At 47.2% G+C, this 19,102-nt stretch overlaps 1 protein-coding gene across 1 annotated transcript in view; it reads right to left on the bottom strand.

Annotated features, from left to right (window-relative positions):
• The window catches only part of Cnih3 (cornichon family AMPA receptor auxiliary protein 3), a 107,807-nt gene that overhangs the window by 45,274 nt on the left and 43,431 nt on the right, over nt 1–19,102 (bottom strand). Inside the window, exons 2-3 of the mRNA XM_057769817.1 lie at nt 10,864–10,932; nt 6,777–6,824 (exon numbers count right to left, since the gene is read on the bottom strand). Of these exons, the coding sequence (XP_057625800.1) occupies nt 6,777–6,824; nt 10,864–10,932 (117 nt within the window). The remainder of the gene's footprint in view (nt 1–6,776; nt 6,825–10,863; nt 10,933–19,102) is intronic.

The raw sequence follows: 19,102 nt of genomic DNA, 5'->3' as shown, positions 1-19,102 counted from the left end.
TACTTGCAGGTTTTGTTCCAGGATATTTTTACTTTTCTTCAAGCATTCCCTTCAGGGTGAACTACCCCACCGCGAAGTTAAATGGTATTAGGAAGGATCCCTCAGGCCCTGTGTGGCTCTCAGGATTGGCATCTTCCCTTTAGAATAGATGAGCTGTATTACTGTAGAGGTGGCCCTTATGGGCTACATTTTGAAGCAAATTAATGACTTGCCCTACTGTGTAGAGGTTCAAATTATGGAGTCTGTTCAAATGGACTTGCCTTTTGGTTTCACTTAGGAACTATGAGACCCATAGGCCTCAACCTCTCTATCTGCCCAGTGGGACCATAGCACCTACTTTGCAGGGTTGCCCTGGGAATTCGATGAGTTAATACCTTTAAAGACAGAGTAACTATGCTATTGTTCTACCTTAGAAATCCCCAAGCCATGGGTATTTCTGGTCTGGAAATCTTATCTGCATTACAGATGGCCTCTCTGAGACATTCCACACAATAGCCTCTGAGTTTATTGTGTCTCTGTTCACTGCATTATGTCCACAATTAAAATATCTAGTCACCAGCCTACCGCACCCCGGGGCCCTGCAAGAAGATAGCATTGATAGCTAAAAAGACTTGAAGCCAAGGCAGCCCCTGTAGCAGAGAGAGTCCGTGATCAGAGGGGGTCGCATCCTCTCCATTCTCCCGACTAGTCAGTGCACAGCAGGTATTATGCACCAAAACAATGTGGGTCTTTCTCAGGGTTCTAGCTTGTGATCTCACTGAGTGTTTAGCCACTATCTTTAGGAAGAGAAATTGGATGGACTTTGAGACCCTCTATCGGAAAATTTATGGAATTAGCAAATTAGAACTCTGGCACAGAAAAGAACCACTTTAAAAAGAAAGATAAGAAAGAATGAAAGAACGAAAGAATAAAAGGAAGGAAGGAAGGAAGGAAGGAAGGAAGGAAGGAAGGAAGGAAGGAAGAAAGAAAGAAAGAAAGAAAGAAAGAAAGAAAGAAAGAAAGAAAGAAAGAAAGAAAGAAAGAAAGAAAGAAAGAAAGAAATTCAGGATGGTGAAATTGCTTAGAGGGTAAAGAACTTGTCACACAAATCTGATGACCTGAGATCAAGCCCCAGAACAATATGAAGGGGAAAGGAACAAATGACACCCCAAAGCTGTCCTCTGAACCCCACATGTGTGCTATGGCATGCTCTGGACCACACATGTGTGCTATGGCATGCTCTGGACCACACATGTGTGCTATAGCATGCTGTGACTGGACCTCACATGTGTGCTATGGCATGCTCTGGACCCCACATGTGTGCTATGGCATGCTCTGGACCCCACATGTGTGCTATGGCATGCTGTGACTGGATCCCACATGTGTGCTATGGCTTGCCCACATACACATCATATGCAAATAACAACAATAGCAATAATAATAAACAATGAAAAGATTTCCCTACTACAAAGGACACATACACATGGTGTCCACCGGCCAGTGCTCTCATGTGGATCCTCACTATCCCTGAAGGGCCCGTCTGTCATGAGTGGTGCCATTGGAGGTGGTGGAGCTCTTAATAGACAGAGCCCAGGGGGAAGTTCTCAGGTCACTGGGGATTCTCCTCAAAAAGAGCTGAGGGACCCCAGCCTCCTCTTCTTCCTCTTGGTTTCATAGTTCACGAGGTGAGCAGTTCTCCCTGCCATGTACTGCTACCGTGATGTGCTAACCATGATGCTAAAGGCTACATGAGGCCACCTGACTAGAGCCTCCAGAAAGTGCGAGCCAAAATAACTGTCACCTCTTTATGCATGGATTGCCTCAGGTGTTTCATTACAGCAACAGAAAGCTGACCGACAGAGCTATTGCCATAATAGTATTATACAATAAATCATTCTAAAATTCAGGTGCTAAAACAAGAGTAATTTACAATTGCTCCTGCATCTAACAGGTAGGTGTGTGGGATCTAGTGGGCTTGGCTCTGAGTGACAGATGGCTCAGGTAACTTCCTCGGGGTCAGTCTCCTCACACCACTGGGCTGGCCTTGGAGGCATCAGAACTTACAGAGGGAGAGGGTATTTCCCAGCAACTCTCTTAGCTTCAATACGTACAAACATCTAGCCATATACCCGTGCACAAATCTGGTCCTGTGATGAAGCCCATCTTCAACAGAGAGAAGACATATTCTATTATAACAGAAAGAATTACAGACCATGGACACAGGTGGAGCCCACTGCAGGGACATGTGGCCCATGTGGTGGCACAGGACACTGGGCTCAGAAAAGAACCTCTTTGTTTGAATGTTCTGTTATCTAATTCTTTAAATTCTCATTTTTTTTACATGCAGTCTTATAATGTCATTTTTCACTGGACCCTGAAGACTTTGAAGTCATCCCTGGAACACAGTGTATAAGTGTTTGTGCGTCCACCTGTGTGGCAAATGGAGACTACAGGGCCCTCTCATTTAACAGGAGACTTCCACTGGGAAAGTGGTAGCTTTTGGAGTCACATCATGGAGTTTCTGCAATAGGCTTAACTGATGCGGGCAGCTTTGCTTCATACCTGGGCTCCTCCCTGTGACACAGGCGCCATCTGGGAAGCTTGGGTCAGGGAGCATTTGGGGGAGTACCTGTATTCTCACTGCCTCTATGATTGCCCCAGTGTTGAACCCAGAACACCTGTCTCCCTCAATTATCCCCTGGAATCAGCTCCACTACCTCCACAAGCCCCACCCACTCCTGCCCATCTCAGTGAGAACCCTCAAGAGGAGACTGGAAGTTGTCTCCACACAAGAGCTGACTCCATCTCCTAACACCAGAAAACCTGCCATGGACCAGACACACTCTTGGAGAAACTAGGACATGAAGAAGGATCCCAGAGAGGTGTCCCGAGCTAAGCAGTTAAATCCCTCACCTTGGGCAAGGTCAGCCAAACTCACAATCGTCGTGGCCCTAGCTCTTCTACTAGCCAAAGGAACCTCAGGACTACCAAATCCAAGGCCTGGGGATCGCTGCTGATAAAGCAAGCCCCTCTTTATTCTCATCCTAACTCTTTGGTTCCCACTTAAGCTCTTCCCTGAGACCACTCTGAACTCACAGATGCAGCAGGCTGCCCCTCCCTAGTCTGCCTGCCACGAGAAGCCTATGTGTGCCTGGAAGCAGTCACCAAACCTTCCACGATGCGTCTCCCAAACAGTATGTCACAGCCCATGGAGCCTACTACACGCCGGGTAGAGAGAGTTGCATGGGCACCCACAAAACATGAATCACAAGCAAAGTCGACACCAGCACCCTGCAGTTCCGACAACTACCCGAGGAACACATTTTCCTATAATTCTAGAGCTAAAAATGGAGCCACTTTGCGCCCCTTTCCTTTCTCGCAAGAAGGCCGAGGAGGTGGCTTAGCAGCGATCAGCGCGGAGACGCATCCATTGTGGGCTGTTTGGGAAGCTGGTTCCAAGGAATTTCTTGGAAGGTACAATTCCCAGAAGGTGGTGATGCTAACTAGATCCACAGGGCCTTCACGCTATCCCTAGCATGGGCTCGCAGCTTGGGAATCTGAATGTAGCCTGTTTGAAACATGAACAAATAGCAGGGAGCAGCCAAGGCTGTACCACTTTTGTTCATAACCTTGTCTCCAAAACATTGAATAGTACCTACCTAAGATGATGGGAGAATGTCATCAGGCAAAGCATCAGCTCAGCCTGTGTGCCCATGGAGATGCCATAGGATTTTAGGAGGAATGAAGGACAGGTCACTAACGATGACATTTAGTAGTGTTAAGTACAGGTGAACCGCATGTGTGTGTTATCTAATGAATCCTCAGGATAACGCCATGAGGATGAAGTGTTATTGTTCTCTTACTTACGAGTCACCCTGAGGCCTGGGGATGTAACTCAGTGGTAGACACTTGCCTTGTATGTCTGAGGCACAATACTCATGACATTCAATACTCAATGTCACCCTCCTGAAAGAAAAGAGTGTCATCCTGAGTCCTACCCCACAGGTCATAGAAATGCTTAGGGTAGGGGCAGAATTGGGAGGTGGATGTTTGCACATCTCACTGTAGTAGTCTGAATAGGAATCCCCCTGCCCCATAGGCTCATATATTTGAATGCTTAGTTACCAAGGAGTGGCACTATCTGAAAGGATTAGAAGGATTAAAAGCTGTGTCCCTTGTGGAGGAAGTATGTCACTGGGGATGGCCATTGTGGCACAAACCTGTAATCCCAGCATTAGTAATGTGAATGTGGAGACAGGAGGATGAGGAGTTGAGCAGTTCAAGGCCAGCCTTTGCTATATTGTGAGCTCAAGACCAGCCTAAGTTCCATCATGAGACCCTGTCACCCTGTCACATACACACACACATACAGAAAGAGAGAGAGAGAGAGAGAGAGAGAGAGAGAGAGAGAGAGAGAGAGAGAGAATAAATAAATGCCATCTTTAAGGGACAAGAGCAGTACATCACAGATAGTTGGTACTGTCCTGGCATCCCCAAATGAAGACTGTGGCAGCGCTCCTAACAAGAGGGACAAACTAGCTATTATTCATTCACTTAGTAAACACAGAGTGAGCGTCTTCAATAGGCTGCATGTCACCTTTCAGTCATTGTCACCATATCCAACGGTCAACTCAACATCACCCGACCCTCCCAAGCATTTACTGTCACCATATCTGACGGTCAATTCAACATCACCAACCTTCCCAAGCATTCACTGTCACCATATCCGATTGTCAACTCAACATCACCAACCTTCCCAAGTATTCACTGTCACCATATCTGATTGTCAACTCAACATCTCCAACCTTTCCAAACATTCCAGTAGCAGAAACAGACTTCATGCCTAGAACACTTGCACACATCTGTGGGAATAGCCTATAAAGTTACCAAGTTAAGCTAAAGAAGATGCCCAATGACTAGGTGCAGAAGTCTCAACAACTCAAAATCGCACCCAGGAAGAAATTGTGTTCTCCTGACATTAATGAAAATGGCCTTGGGTACCCAGGGCAGGCAGACACAATGGCAAAGAATAAACAGTAGCATCTAAAGCCGAAAGCCAGGCTTAGGGCAAGAGCATGGAGCAGAAGATAGACTCCTGGAAGGAATAACATGGTGGGCACTTGACTGGTACCTGCCTTGTTAGCCCCATAGTGCTCGCCACTCCATGGAGCCAGAGAACCATGAGGCTGCAGGGGAATGATCTTACATAGCTACTGTGCCTGAGTCCATCAGCTCTCTGATGTCTAGCTAGCTTGGACTGTCTTCCCTGGTGTTGCCCACTGCAGCGAGCAGCAGTTGTGTCTAACTAGCATCGGAGACAGCAGCCAGAAAGGAAGGAGTAAGGAAAAGGCACTTGAAATACAGTATTTGCCATGTAAACTGCTTTCCTCTGCTGCTTAGCGGGGGCAGATGCAAACCACATGCAGATTTGCCTATGTCAAAGCTAATCCATGGATAGCTTGCATCACATCCTCGCTCTGACCTTGGAAATGCCTAGAGCATAAGACTGTAGGCAGCGAAAAACCAAAAAAAGGACCTCTATGGGGCAACGGGTGGCCATTGCCTCCTGTGGTCAGTCTGCAGCCAGACAGCAGAAAGTTGAGCAAGGCTAAGGGATGTGACTGGGAGTGATCACGTGATAGAGAAACCGGGGTGACGCACTCAGGATGGGAGGGTGCCTGAGAGACAGCAGTTTGATTTTTGTCTCCCTCAGGCTTGTGTCACTTGGGAATTATCTTAACGAGAACACCAGAGGACATGGATCTGATGGCCGGAGTCTGCTGCTGGCGTCTGTGATATTATCTAGGAAGTAATTTGCACATTTTTAATGCAAATTATATGCTATTTTCTTAATCATTCTTTAATCCTTGGATCACTAGTATTTCCAAATGTGTGCTCTTATCTGAGCATGCATCCCTGCTGAAACAAATAAGAGGCAGGATTCTAACACACTGGGTTTCTTAGCAAACGTTAAAGGGCAAGTTATTAGCTAGAGAAATGATAGGCTTCTAGGTTCGGCTCCCTCCAACAAAAGACAGAAAAGAACTTCAAAACTTTGTAAAAGTCTTCCCCTTATGCCATTGTTGGGCACTTCGTTTTGCAAAAGGCTGTATTTGGGCAGACGATGGCTTCCCTGTGGCCATTTACCCTCCACTCTGTACTGAGGTCAGGGACAGTCATTGGCTCAAGGCCATGGACCTGGATTATTTCACCCATGAGTCCCTCTTCTCTAAGCTTTGCTGACTGACTTTCCTGACTGGAGGAGGGCAGAATTGAACAATGCCAAACGCCCAGCCTGGGTGGCATGTGTGCACACGTGCTCCAGAAGAAGCTTGGGACAGCTGTGGTCTACTATCCCCCTTTGACAGCACGTTCCTGGCCTACCTCTCCACCACACTCAGTGATCCTGCCAAAAGGCCAAACTGCAAAGCTGAGTAACAGGTTGGAACCTCAAGACACCCAGCGTCTAGTTAAAATCTTCCTTATGTCAGGAAGTGTCATTAAAATCCAGAGCCCAGCACAGACAGGAACAAAGACTGAGAAGTGCCAGGAGCTTTAAATGTCAGCCACCATCATATGGAAAAGGGACACCCTGCAACTGCACCAGAGAGCCCCCGACATGGCCAGGGTCTTGCTGACACCGGCTGAACAACTCCCTGCAATTAGTTCCTCTTGCCTCTGAGGGTTTCCAAAGAGCTGAGCCTGCTCCCACCCTGCCCTCCCTGCTGCCATTCACCCGATGTCCCCTCGCACCATGCCATGACCCTCCCTCCATCCACCTGGAGGACCCCTCTGACCTTTCTCAGGAGAAAGCAGATGCGTTCGATGTTCCTCAGTCGCTCCCTCTGAGGAGGCGCAGGAAAGAAAGGAAACAGGAGGTTAAGGGTGGCTTGTGAGTGTGAGAAGCGCATAGCTACCCCAGCAGAGGAAGCCGAACCCCCAGAGACACATCCCAGGCACAGGCTAGTGGCTCTCCCCGGCAGAGTCTGAGCCTCTTGCTTTACCCTATCAGAGCCACTTGCTTTTTGCTCTTTTATTCTGTTTTGTTTTGTTGTTGTTTTTGGAGACAGGGCTGTAGCACATGCTATGTTAGAGACAGGGCTGTAGCACAGGCTATGTTGGAGACGGGGCTGTAGCACAGACTATGTTGGAGACAGGGCTGTAGCACAGGCTATGTTGGAGACGGGGCTATAGCACAGGCTATCTTGGAGACGGGGCTGTAGCACAGGCTATCTTGGAGACAGGGCTGTAGCACAGGCTATCTTGGAGACAGGGCTGTAGCACAGTCTACCTTGGAGACAGGGCTGTAGCACAGGCTATGCTGGAGCTCATTGTGTCACTTCAATTGGCCTCAAACTCATGACACTCCTCCTGTGCCAGTCTCCCAAGTGCTGGTTTTGCAGGCATGAGCCACCATACCTGGTAGAAATTTGCACTTAAAAGAACTCCGCTGGCAGGCTGGGGAGGTGATTCAGGGGGTAGTGTCCACTGCAGCCATGAGGGCCTGAGTTCAGGTCCCAGAACCCATGTAATGAGCCGATTGTAGTGGCATGAACCTGTAATCTCGGTGCCAGAGAGGCACAGACAAGAGGATCCCTGTTCACCAGCCAGTCTAGGCAAATCTAAGACTTCCAGATTCATTGAGAGACCTTGTCATCTATTATGATGATGACTTAATTTTGTGTATGTGTGTGTGTGTGTGTGTGTGTGTGTGTGTGTGTGTGTGTGTGTGTGTGAAAGTACAGGTATGTGCACATGAGTGCAGCTATCTACAGAGCCCAGAAGAGGGCATCAGATCCTCTCTAGCTAGAGTTACAACCTATGTGTGCTCTAGGAACCAAACTCAGGTCCTCTGCAAGAGCAGGACAGACCCTTAACCACTGAGCCACCTTTCCAGCCCTAAAACAGAGCCCACCTTAAAAAGCAAAAGCAAGTGTGGCAGTGCACGCCTTTAGTCCCAGCACTTGGGAGGCAGAGGCGGGCGGATCTCTGTAAGTTCAAGGCCAGCCTGGTCTACAATAGCTAGTCCAGGACAGACTCCAAAGGTACAGAGAAATTCTGTCTCAAAAAAAAAAAAAAATCAAAAGAAAAACAAACAAACAAAACTGTGCAGAGAAACAGAGGAAGACATATGACATCAACCTCTGGCCTCAACATGTATGTGCAAATGTACTTGCACACATGGGCACACACGGGCACACACATGAGCATGTATACACATAGTATACCTCTATCTTTAAAAAAAAAAAACACTCGTGGAAAAAGCATGTATTCTTTTTTCTCATCCAGTATTCAAGTCTTCATGCACACACAGATGGCCTGCATGCAGGGTGGGCACCATATGCTACTATGTATCTCAGGCACAGGACACCTTCCTGGATCTCCAGGAGCAGTAAGCTTGTATCTTCATTAGCGGATGCTACCTTGCTTCGCTTTTTCTATGTGAGTGTACTTGAAGGAAGCAAGCCCTCCCTAGAGTCAGGCTACCAACTGTGCCCTGGGCTATGAGTTTTCTAGATGTCAAGTCCATCTGTCTCCAAGAACTGGCTCATTTCCACGGGAAGATGTTATGAAGCTGAACAGAGGACACTGCCCACAGCAGACGTTAAATGCCCCAGCTTCCTTTCTCTGCTATAACTGTCAAGATTTCTGAGCCACACTGAACACAGCTGTGGCATCTCTGGTGCTTCATTACAGAAGCAATTTGGCTGTTGTAGACATAATGGTAACGAGTTTCCTTGTGGATCAGGAGAGGACAGGTGGCTGGGACACTTCAGTTTCCCTAATTGAATCATAATACAGTGATCTCTGTGTAGTCCATAAACCTAGAGGAAGGAGCCACATCAGGACAAGTTATTGCTCACATTTCGGGGAAGACAAGCTACACACGTGAGAGAGTTCATACAGATGCACACACAACCAAGAGTCATACATACTCCAGCAAGTCAGAGCCCTGCAGGAAAACACCAGCCCTCCCTACGATAGAGACTTCCTCGTGGGGGTGGAAGATTGAAAGGGAACTCCCCCCCCCTCCGTGCCCCTGGAAGAGGTCCACCAAAACATCTACCAATACTAGAAATTTTAGAGCACATTAAATCTAAGGAACATGGGTTGTAGCTCAGTGGTAGAGGACTTCCCTGGAATGCCCAAAGATCTGAGGTCTGTAAGTCTCAGAGCCTGAATGCTGCTCTCCTCTGGGAGCCTCCAGGAGGTCAGAGGGCTGGCGACAGCTCAATGAAGTGGCTGGAGCATTCCATTCCATGCTGGGAAATAATGTCCCAATGACATGGAGAATCGTAACGTGTCTACACGCTCGCCTAATCACAACTTTCAAGATTTTACGGTTTTGTTTTTAATCCCTCTCCCCCAGGGACACCTCAGGCTTTGGTCTGTTCATGTCTGGGCTTCACAGAACTCCACTCCTTAATTAATCTGATAAGTAATTAGAAATGTTGCCATAATAGGAGCTTACAAAAAAATAAACAAAACTGTAGTTCAGTGGTGAAGCATTTGTCTCATGTATATGTGAAGGCTTGGGCTCCATCCCAGAACCACAGGGAGAGAAAGGGGTAGAGGTCCATGCCTTCATCCTGTGGTACCCATCTCTGTTTCTGGCAAGTAGTTCTGGATGCTCCTAGTGACTGCTTTTCTGCACTATCTTTCCAGAAACAACTCCCCCACTCCCTAAGGGGCAACAGGTATGCAAGTCTTAACATAATGCCCAAATAAAGGAGTTGTCCTGATGAGCCAAAAGCAGACTCCACAAAAGCATCTCCAGGTTTCACCAGGTGCCCACAACCTGGCACGGAACTGACATGATGGAAACAAGGGGCTGGGAAGATCTCCCTACTTATTCTTCTTGGGAATCCTACCAGAAAAACTCCAGACAAGCTGGAGGAGGGCTCAGGCTCCTGACTTCCTGGTGTTGAGAAACGAACATGCTTGGCTTCAAGCCAGTCTGAGCGCCTATGGGTACCAATGAGCAGGTGTGTGCTGTTGATGCCAAGCTCAGTGTCCAGAAAGACATGAGACCCTGGGCAAAAAATAGTCAGGCCTGGCAGATTTATCACAGGTGGGTGGTGAGGCTGGTAGAGGAGAATAAAATGGGTTTTAAAAATTACAACTTTTATGAAGTATACTAAGCTTTCAAGTGGTTCTTAAGGGTACTTTCAACTAACCCAGTTCGCTTTTTATAGCTGACTTTGAAAGAGTTTGGCTCTACTTTATAGAATCAAAGGCTGTGATGCCAAAGCAGGGCTTAGATATCATAAAGTCAAGTCATTTCCAGAACCATCTTGAGTTGGTGGTCAGAAGACAGGCTTTGGAGTTGAGCAGAGCAGGGTTCCAGACCTGAGACCCAGAAGCAGAACCCAGAGTTCTTCAAGCAGATTACACCAGATTCCCTGGTACATGAGCTGACCCGAAGACTCAGGCATGAGAGATGAAAAGTCCACCACATAATGGGGCTGTACCTGGTGCCGCACCCATCTGTCACCTTCCATGAGAAATCCAACTATTGCCCACCTCCCGCAGAGCAAGAGGTTCATACATGATACCTGCACACCCTACAGACATGCTGGCCAATACAGAGCCTTTGTCTATGGTCATAGATAAGGAACCAAAAATCACTGGCATCAGGCTTTGAGGACTCAGCACCACCATCCAGCAGATCCCCTCACCCAGGCTACAGGAACTGCCACACTTGACTGGCAATGTATTGCAAGAGCTCAACAGACCTCAGCAAGGAGACCCTGGAGCAACTATCAGCAAGGAGTATAGGCAGGACCAGGACAGTATATTCTGCCCTTTAAACCTCCCCCCATCTTTCTCGAACCCGGGGACTTGTGGGGACACTCCCTGCCCACCACTGGCACCACTACTTACCGCATGGACAGGGTTGCACTGGTCTATGGGACTCTTAAAATCAGTCCTTAACTCGTCAAAGGCGATTATCTGAAAGAAAGCACGTACAATCAGGATACTGTGCACATGCAGTCAGTGCCACTACCAAAACCTTCCTGCGGCTCTGCCCCCAGACACCCTAGGAGGAGAGGATGGGGTGGAGGCCACACAAAGCTGACCAGGAGCTGGCCACTGTCAAAACTGGCAATGGGCACATAAGTTTTTTTGTCTTCTGTCTATGATGCTTGATTTGAAACTTCCCAAGTAACTTTTTTTTAACATTTTATTTTCCTTATGCAACCTGTACAAAGATGTGGAAAACTATTCTGATGGAGCTAAGTTTGGTAAAGACATAAAAATGTAAAACTTCCAACCAGTACTTTTAGCATCGTCCCTGACAGGCACTGCAGTGTTTGTCTCTTTGTTTGTTTATGTTCTATTTGGCAGACGTGCCAACTGTCAGTCAAAAGAAGTCAGGGGAAAGGGAGGAAAGAAAGGGAAGCTAAACTGTCACAAGGAGAAACAATCCCATCTCTAAATGTCCAAAGACTGGATCAGCAGCCCCAGGCAGGCCAGGCCCACTACTGCAGTCTCTGGAGGCTCATCTGGGCATACACTCCAAGCTCCCTAGGGAGCTATGGTTCCCCATTTGTCAGAGGAGGAAGATAGGGAGGGGACCTTCTGCCATCCAGGATGAGGCATGTCCCCTCCACAGCAGGAACCAGATGAGGGTAAAGGCTCTCAAGGCCTCATCCTAACCCAGCCACCCGTTCCCCTACAGGGGGCTAAGTGGCAGAATGCAGAGGTGTTTGACCCAGGGGCTCTCCTTTCTCGGGGACAGGCTTTGGGTATTCTCAGCAAAGCAAAGTCTCTTTGGAGCTGTAGTTTGGATCTTGAATGTTATCTGAAGGTTCGTCCATGTGTTAAGGGGTTGGTACCCAGCCCATGGCATTCTTGGTTTGGTTTTTGTTAGGTTGTTTGATTGGTTGGTTAGGTGGGTGGGTGGCCGAGTGTGTGGGTGAGATGAGATTTTTGTTTGTTTGTTTTTTTGAGACAGATGTCCATGTATCCTGGACTGACTTCCAACTTTCCATATATCTGGGGATGACCTTGAACTTCTGATTCTCCTGCCTGCATCTCCTAAATGCTGAGATTACGTGTGCTGAGATCAAGTCCCACACTTGATTCATACAATGCTGGGGATGTAACTCAGAGCTCCAGGCTCTACTACTGAGAGCAAGCACTCTACTACTGAGAGCAAGCACTCTACTACTGAGAGCAAGCACTCTACTACTGAGCTACGTCCCAGACCTTTGACATATTGGGTAGTAAAAACCTTTAAGAATTGGGGCATAGTGACCTTAAGCCTTTTTTTTTTTTTAAGTTTTATTGGGTTGCTTTTGTTTTTTGTTTTCCTTCCTGACCACTTGACAGTGCAGAGGTGAACAGGCTTCCTCTACCACATGGCTCCCTTTCCGTCATGTTCTGTATGACCACAGGTCCAAAATCATGCCAGTAAACCACGAGCTGAATCATCTGATGACGCCAAACGTCAAGTGTTAACCCAAACCCTCTTCCTTGTAAATTGTTTATCCCAAGTATTTTGCCAGAGTAAGAGAAAGATAATTGCCACACCTACTGAGCATAAATGAACTTACTGTCCACTAGGGTACACTTTGGGGAAGCCTGAATATGTGGCAGAAATTATGAAGCAAGGAAGCCAGGTTAGCACCCGGGCAGCTCCTAACCCAGTCCTATGTGGCCAAGACTAAGGGCCAAGTGAGGGTGGGTGACTGTATTTACAGCATCCAGACTAACCTTAACTTCAACACCTCTGCAGAATTGGGGGAACACACAGCATAACTTGAGCCAAGAGAACATCCCCACACTACCTCTGATGGACAGTTGGTCTATCTAGCCAGGACTTCTCGGGGTGATCATTGTGTTGCTGGCTCCATCAAGCTGAGCATCATCTGATTCTCCCTAAAGCATCCACCCACAGCCAAGGTCAGAGCACTGAGCCGCAACCTGCAGGCCAGGCCAGCCTGCCACCCACCCACTCTCTCATAACCTGTGGGCTAAAAATGACTCACATTTTTTTAAAGAGTTGAAAAATATCATCAAAAGAAAAATACTGTTTTTGTAACATGTAAAAAATATGCTAAATTCAAACCTTGGTGTCCACAGAGAGAGTTTTACTGGTGCTTGGCCATGTTCAATTCTCTTCCTGTATGCTACTTTTGAAGACTCTAAGGCCAAGGGTGAGACAAATATATCTGCTAACATGTGTCTTAGAGAAAACAGTTGACCCCTGGTCTGTTCTTGCATTTGTCCTCTAGAGGAGTGACTCTCCACCTTCCTAACACTGCAGCCCTTTAATACAGCCCTCATGTAGTGGCGACCCCCACCCAACCATAAGATTATTGTCGTTGCTACTTCATAACACAATTTTGCTACTGTGATGAATCATAATGTAAACATTTTTGGTGATAGAGGTTTGCCTAAGGACGCATCCCACAGGTTGAGAACCACTGCTCTAGGGGTGGTATCCCATGTAACAGTCACTAACCAGGTGAGCCAATACTTCAGTTGTGTTGTCTAAAATTCAATCTGTAGTTGTTGGTTAATTGTTAAAACAATAAAACTACCAGGGCTCTGGGGAGATGGCTCAGGTGGTAACATGTTTACCACACAAGCATGGGGGTGGGGCTGAAGTTAATGCCTAGTATCCCTGTAACAGCTGAGGAAGATGGTAATGCCAGAACTGGGAAGGCAGAAACAGGAGGATCCTGGGTGCTGACTAGCCAACCAAACTGTACAAATCTGTGAGCTCCAAGTTCAGTGAGGGAGTTTGTCTCATAAAGTGAAGTGGAGAACAACTAAAAAGATATCTGTACGCACGCAGACACAAATGTATATACACACATGATCATACACCGCCACTACACACACACACACCTGCAGGCACGTACACACAGCCACGTAAGTCTGTTATCTATCACACAGCTCATGTATAAAAACAGTTTAATTCCTGCAGGAATTTCTACAGAGCAGTGCTACAGGAGAGACACATAGAATGAGTTCAGTCTCCCCCACACGGAGTCTGTTAGGAGTTGCCACTAGTGTGACCTTAGCACATCTCTATTCCCTAAGCAAAATCTCTCCACCCTCTGTTTACACAAACCAGTGCTAGGTCACCTAATCATCCTGATTACCATCCACTGACATGACTGGCTGGACATGTCCACCCTAAAGTGCACCTGTCAGAACTGAACAATAGTTCCAAGGTGAGGTTGGTTGGCACAGAGCAAGAGCATCGGTCGCCATCTCTGCTCTGCACCCCACGCCTCTGTAAATGCATTTCAGCTGTACCAGCCCTGGATCTTCTTTCTTGTGCTCCAGTTAAACTCAGTCCACCCCATTCTGCATGAGTATTGTTGGCTTTGGGAGCCTGAGAGCAGACAGGGACCTTTGTCCCTATTCACTCTTCCTTAATTCCCCAGTCCAATCTTTTGAGACATAGCCTGTCTTTTAACTGTATACCCTGATAAACACAGTGTCCTCAGTATCCCCATCAGTACCACCCACTGTGTACTCAGAACAGGACCATGGACAGAGACTCCCCCCCCCCCCCCACACACACACACACCTCATTCTCCAGCACCAGGGAGGCTAACTTTAGTGCTTCCTGGGCCTGATATTTATCCAGCTAGAAAGACAGCTAAGTCCTCACCTTTTGATCCTGTTCCCACCCAGCCTCATGCCTGAATCTCTGTCCCTATACAAGAGAGCACAGGCAGGTGAGCCTGGGCTTACTGGAGCAGGAGCGGCCAGTGGTAAAGCAAGACAGATGAGCTGCTGGGGGTCTTGAGACACTCAGTTCCGTGCCTGGGCTCCAACCCAGGGAAGGTGGCAACAGGAAGGTTGTGGGTGCAGTTCATGCCAGTGGGCTCCACCCCATGTGAGCTATGACCTGGCTGCTTCCTGTGACGGCCAGGGTCTTCAGCGCCCCCACATCCCAGTGTCACAGCTGAGCTGTCTACTCAGAACGCTTCAGGAGGCACCCTTTATACTCAGGTCCTGTGATGGTCACGGGGAGATACTAAACTCCACAAGACACAGCTCCTGGCCTCATGGTGTGCCCTGCCTGTGGCAGGAGGGGACATGCACACAAACAGATCAATGTATTACCAGTGTAGTCAGGGCCAGAACCAAGACAATTACTGTATTCCTCACAGGGTCATCATGTCAGGCGCTGGGCCACGTACTGCACAAACTTGTGTCATTTAGTCCTTGGACTCCTTATGAAAGAAGCCTGTTATTGCCCCCATCGTAGAGATAGAGAGTGATGCCAAATGTCGTTAATGATGCTAGTGCCAGATTAGACACCAAGACACAAATCCAGGAAGTACCCACAGGCTGTTCCAGAGAATATACATATGGAGGAGGAAGTGGGGACTCTAAGACACAGGGAAGGATGAGCAACTTGCCAGGGAAACAGAGTGCAGTCTCCCAGGGGACAGATTTAGGTCATCCTCTGCCTGTCCAGATCGCAAGCAGACTCTTCGGTCCTGCCTCCTGCTTGTGTCTAGGAATATGGGCAGCATGGCAGAAGTCAATCCTCAGGCTCCAAAACCTGAGTGTGAGAGTCACAAGGATGCCACTGTGATCGAAGGTGGCAAGATAAATGGCTGTGACTCAGTTATGCACACTTGAGCCTCCTGTGAATCCTACTAATCCACTGAACCATATAGCCCAGCACCAAACAGTACTAGGTGAACTTGAACTCCTGGCACAGCGACACACGTCAAACCTCACACTCATTTTTCAAAATGTAATATAGTAAAGCTCACTCTTTTAGGGAAAACTTAAATCTCAACAATGCACAGTCCTGTGGAGGTGTGCTGTGTGCCATGGGGTTGATACAATGTTTTTATTACACACCAGAGCTGTGTTGATGACACACTGCATCTAGTGTCACCCCACCTCCTCCTCCTGACTCCGGGAGTCAGCTGCTCTCCCACCCCTATCGCTGCTTCCTGCCCATCTCCAATCACCAATGTCTGCCTCATCTCTAAAGCTTTGCCTTTGTCCAAATGTCTCAAAAATGGAACCACAAAGCATGTGAACTTTTCGGGAGGTTTCCTTTTATGTGACAATGAGTTCAAAATTGTGACATTGTTGCTCACACCAATAACACGTATCTTTTCCCTGCTGAGCTATGTTCAGGTCAAAGATACACTAAAGTTCCCCTATCCAGTTCACCTGCTGGAAGACGCTTGGGTTGACCCTAGATTCTGACAGTTGTAACTAGAGCCAGTGTCAACATTTGCCTAGCAGTATCAGTCTTCTCTGGGTGATGGGGAGAGACTGCTGGATGAGTTGGTAAGTGTATGTCTAGGCTTGTAAGAAACTGATAAACTATTCCAAAGTACCTGTAACACTGTGCCAAACACCATAAGAGAGTTCCAGACACACCACATCCAAGTCAAAAATTACTATGGTTGCTTCTGTTTAGCTGTTTCAATAGGTGTGTGGATGAAGCCACTGTGGTTTCAATGTACGTTTCTCCAGTGAGTAATGACACTAGGAATCTTTGCACAATTCAGTCGCCATCTGTGTGTCTTCTTTGGTGAAGCATATGTTTAAATCATTGGCCCCCTTTGTAAAAATAAAAATAAGAATCTGTTTTCATACTGATGGTTTTTTTTTCAGCACTGAGGACTGAGCCCAGGGCCTCTCACATGCTAAGCAAGCACTCTACTAATGAGGTCGATTCCTAGCCCATTTTTTTCTTTTCCTTTTTTAAAACACTTGAGATAGGGTTTTGCTATGTTTCCTAGGCTGACTGAATGACCAGTGCAAAAGCTTTTTCTCGTGACACTTGACAATTATTTTTTTATGTATCGCACTTTTGGTCCTGGACTTAAGACTCACATGGATCTCAAAACCCTTGAAACCACAAAGATTTTCCTTGCCTGTGGGGAAGTTTAAACTCAAGTTTAATTTCAAAAATGTGTTTAGGATTACTCTGGCAATATTTCCTCTATTATGTGAACTCTATGCACTTATTGCTTCAGGAACTGGCCTGTTTCACCCAGGTTGTTAAATTTAGCCTGATCAGGCCAACTTCCATTGTTACTATCCAGCCACTACCAACCCCTACTTTTCTCTCATCAGACATTTGAAATGGGGATTTGGGTGAGTATAAGAAAAGACAGGAAGGGCCAACAGTAGAAACCAAGAAGAGAAACAAGTCCCCAAGATCCAAGATGGCTAAGTTGTGTAAGACCTTGAGACTGAACTCTGACTGAGAGCACAAGACTAAGCAAGGCTCTGGGGTAGGCAAGCAAAGGCCTCTCCAGAGCTACAGATGAGGGAGGAGAGAGAAGTAGATGTTGGGACTTGGTACAGTTCTGAGCTCTAGAAGAATCACAGCTGCAGTCCAGGGCAAGCATGGAGAAGGACAGAAGTACAATCAGAAGGAGGAAGGGGTACTACACTGACCCTGGAGCCCTTTCTTCATCCCAGTCAGGTTCACTCTTCTCCAAGTGTCCCCAACACACTAACGATGATCAAAGACGGCGCCCATGTGAGGAGCCTCTCCAGAAACCACAGCACATTCTCAGTCCCTGCTTGTGTCTACCCTAAGTCTAGCTGTCCTCCATCCAGTCCAGCCTCAGGAGGCAGGCATCTCAGAAGCAACTTGTGAGGTGGGAAAACACAATCCCTTTAGAACATACCTCATGAAACAGGCAATCGACTGTACATAGTCATGGTGTACCAGTACAAAACCTCGCTGTAAGGTGGCGAAGTGACCGGCATCTCACCCTCCATAATCTGATGATTTCCCGTGCTGCCCATCAGAGGTTGGCATCTGGAGAATGAGTCTGAAATATTCTCTTCCCCATGTTTACTGTGTTCTCCCTTATTCTGGTTGAAGCTACCCTACCTTGCATTCATGCTGCGTTATCTTACTGACACAGTTTAATCTGCAGGAAAACTCTAGAGATGTGACAGGGACTTCCTCTGGGATCTAGTTGAGGAAATACAGACCCAGTGAGAGTTTTAATGACATTCTTGCTATCACAGGATGAGTAAAGCACAGTCGGCACGTGCCTAGACATGAGCTCTGAGCCAGCCAGCGCTCTATCTGCCACACCGTGCCCACTCTGTGACTTGAAAGGGTAAAAGAAAGTGTTGAGTTACTAGAGACAAAAAAAAAGAATTCTTGACTGGATGCCCAGGATTCTCTGGCACCATTCTTTGGCTCTGAAAAGCAGCGCTGATGAAGATGAAACCCTTCATCGGCACTGAGATCATCCGGGGCAGGGAGATAATTAACAAATAGATAAGAAGATATCAGAAAATGGTCGGTTAGTTGACAACAACGAAACAGTTGATATGAAGAAATTTGAGTGGGGTGGGTGGGTCAAGGAGGGTTTCTCCAAGGAAGCATCACTTATGCCAAGAAAGAGAACTGAGCAGCCAGGAAATCAGCCATGGAAAAGGGCTGGTGATCTGGTTTCACTCTGTGGCTGTGTGTATTATCCAACAAAAGGTAACATAAGCAAGGAAGTGTTTGTTTGGCTCACAATTACAGCTTATAATCCATTAATATAGGGAATCCAAGGCAGGAACTTGAAGTCCCACATCCACAGTCAAGAGCAGAGGGAGAATACACACATGGATCTGTAGGGACATAGCCCCACCCATTGGGGGCGTGTTCGCCTCCGGCTAATGTTTACAGATAAATCTGCCGGGCGTGAGCCCAGCAGCCCTTTTCTTTTGCTTCACTTTTCCAGTGCTCCGCGGGAACCTGTGGTCCTGTAAGTCTATTTCCTTATTAAAGCTGTATATATCTATATAATCTGTCTGCATTCATTTGCACCACCACATTGAACTTCCGAAGTAGTGCTTTGCTAAGAAACTAATGAACCTGTTTTCAAAGTACCAAAAGCATTGTTCCGTAATCTGATTCTATGTCCCAGAAAAACGGCCGTGAGTGCTGCCTGAGAATGTGGAAAAGGAACAAGCCAGGACATTCTTGACCTAAAACACTTCCCCAGGAAAGTAGCTTTCTTCTGGTAAGTTCATACTCCTGTGCACAGACAATCCAGACACAGACCGCAGTGCCTTGTTTCCTCTTCATGTAAAAGTGGTTCCTTCAAGAAAAGCCTAAACTTTGGGTCAGATGCAAGATTTCCAACATTTTGGAGGA

The sequence above is a fragment of the Chionomys nivalis genome, chromosome 5 (assembly GCF_950005125.1).
Source record: "Chionomys nivalis chromosome 5, mChiNiv1.1, whole genome shotgun sequence".
NCBI classification, from domain to species: domain Eukaryota; kingdom Metazoa; phylum Chordata; class Mammalia; order Rodentia; family Cricetidae; genus Chionomys; species Chionomys nivalis.
This window is presented reverse-complemented; position numbering and strand designations above follow the sequence as displayed.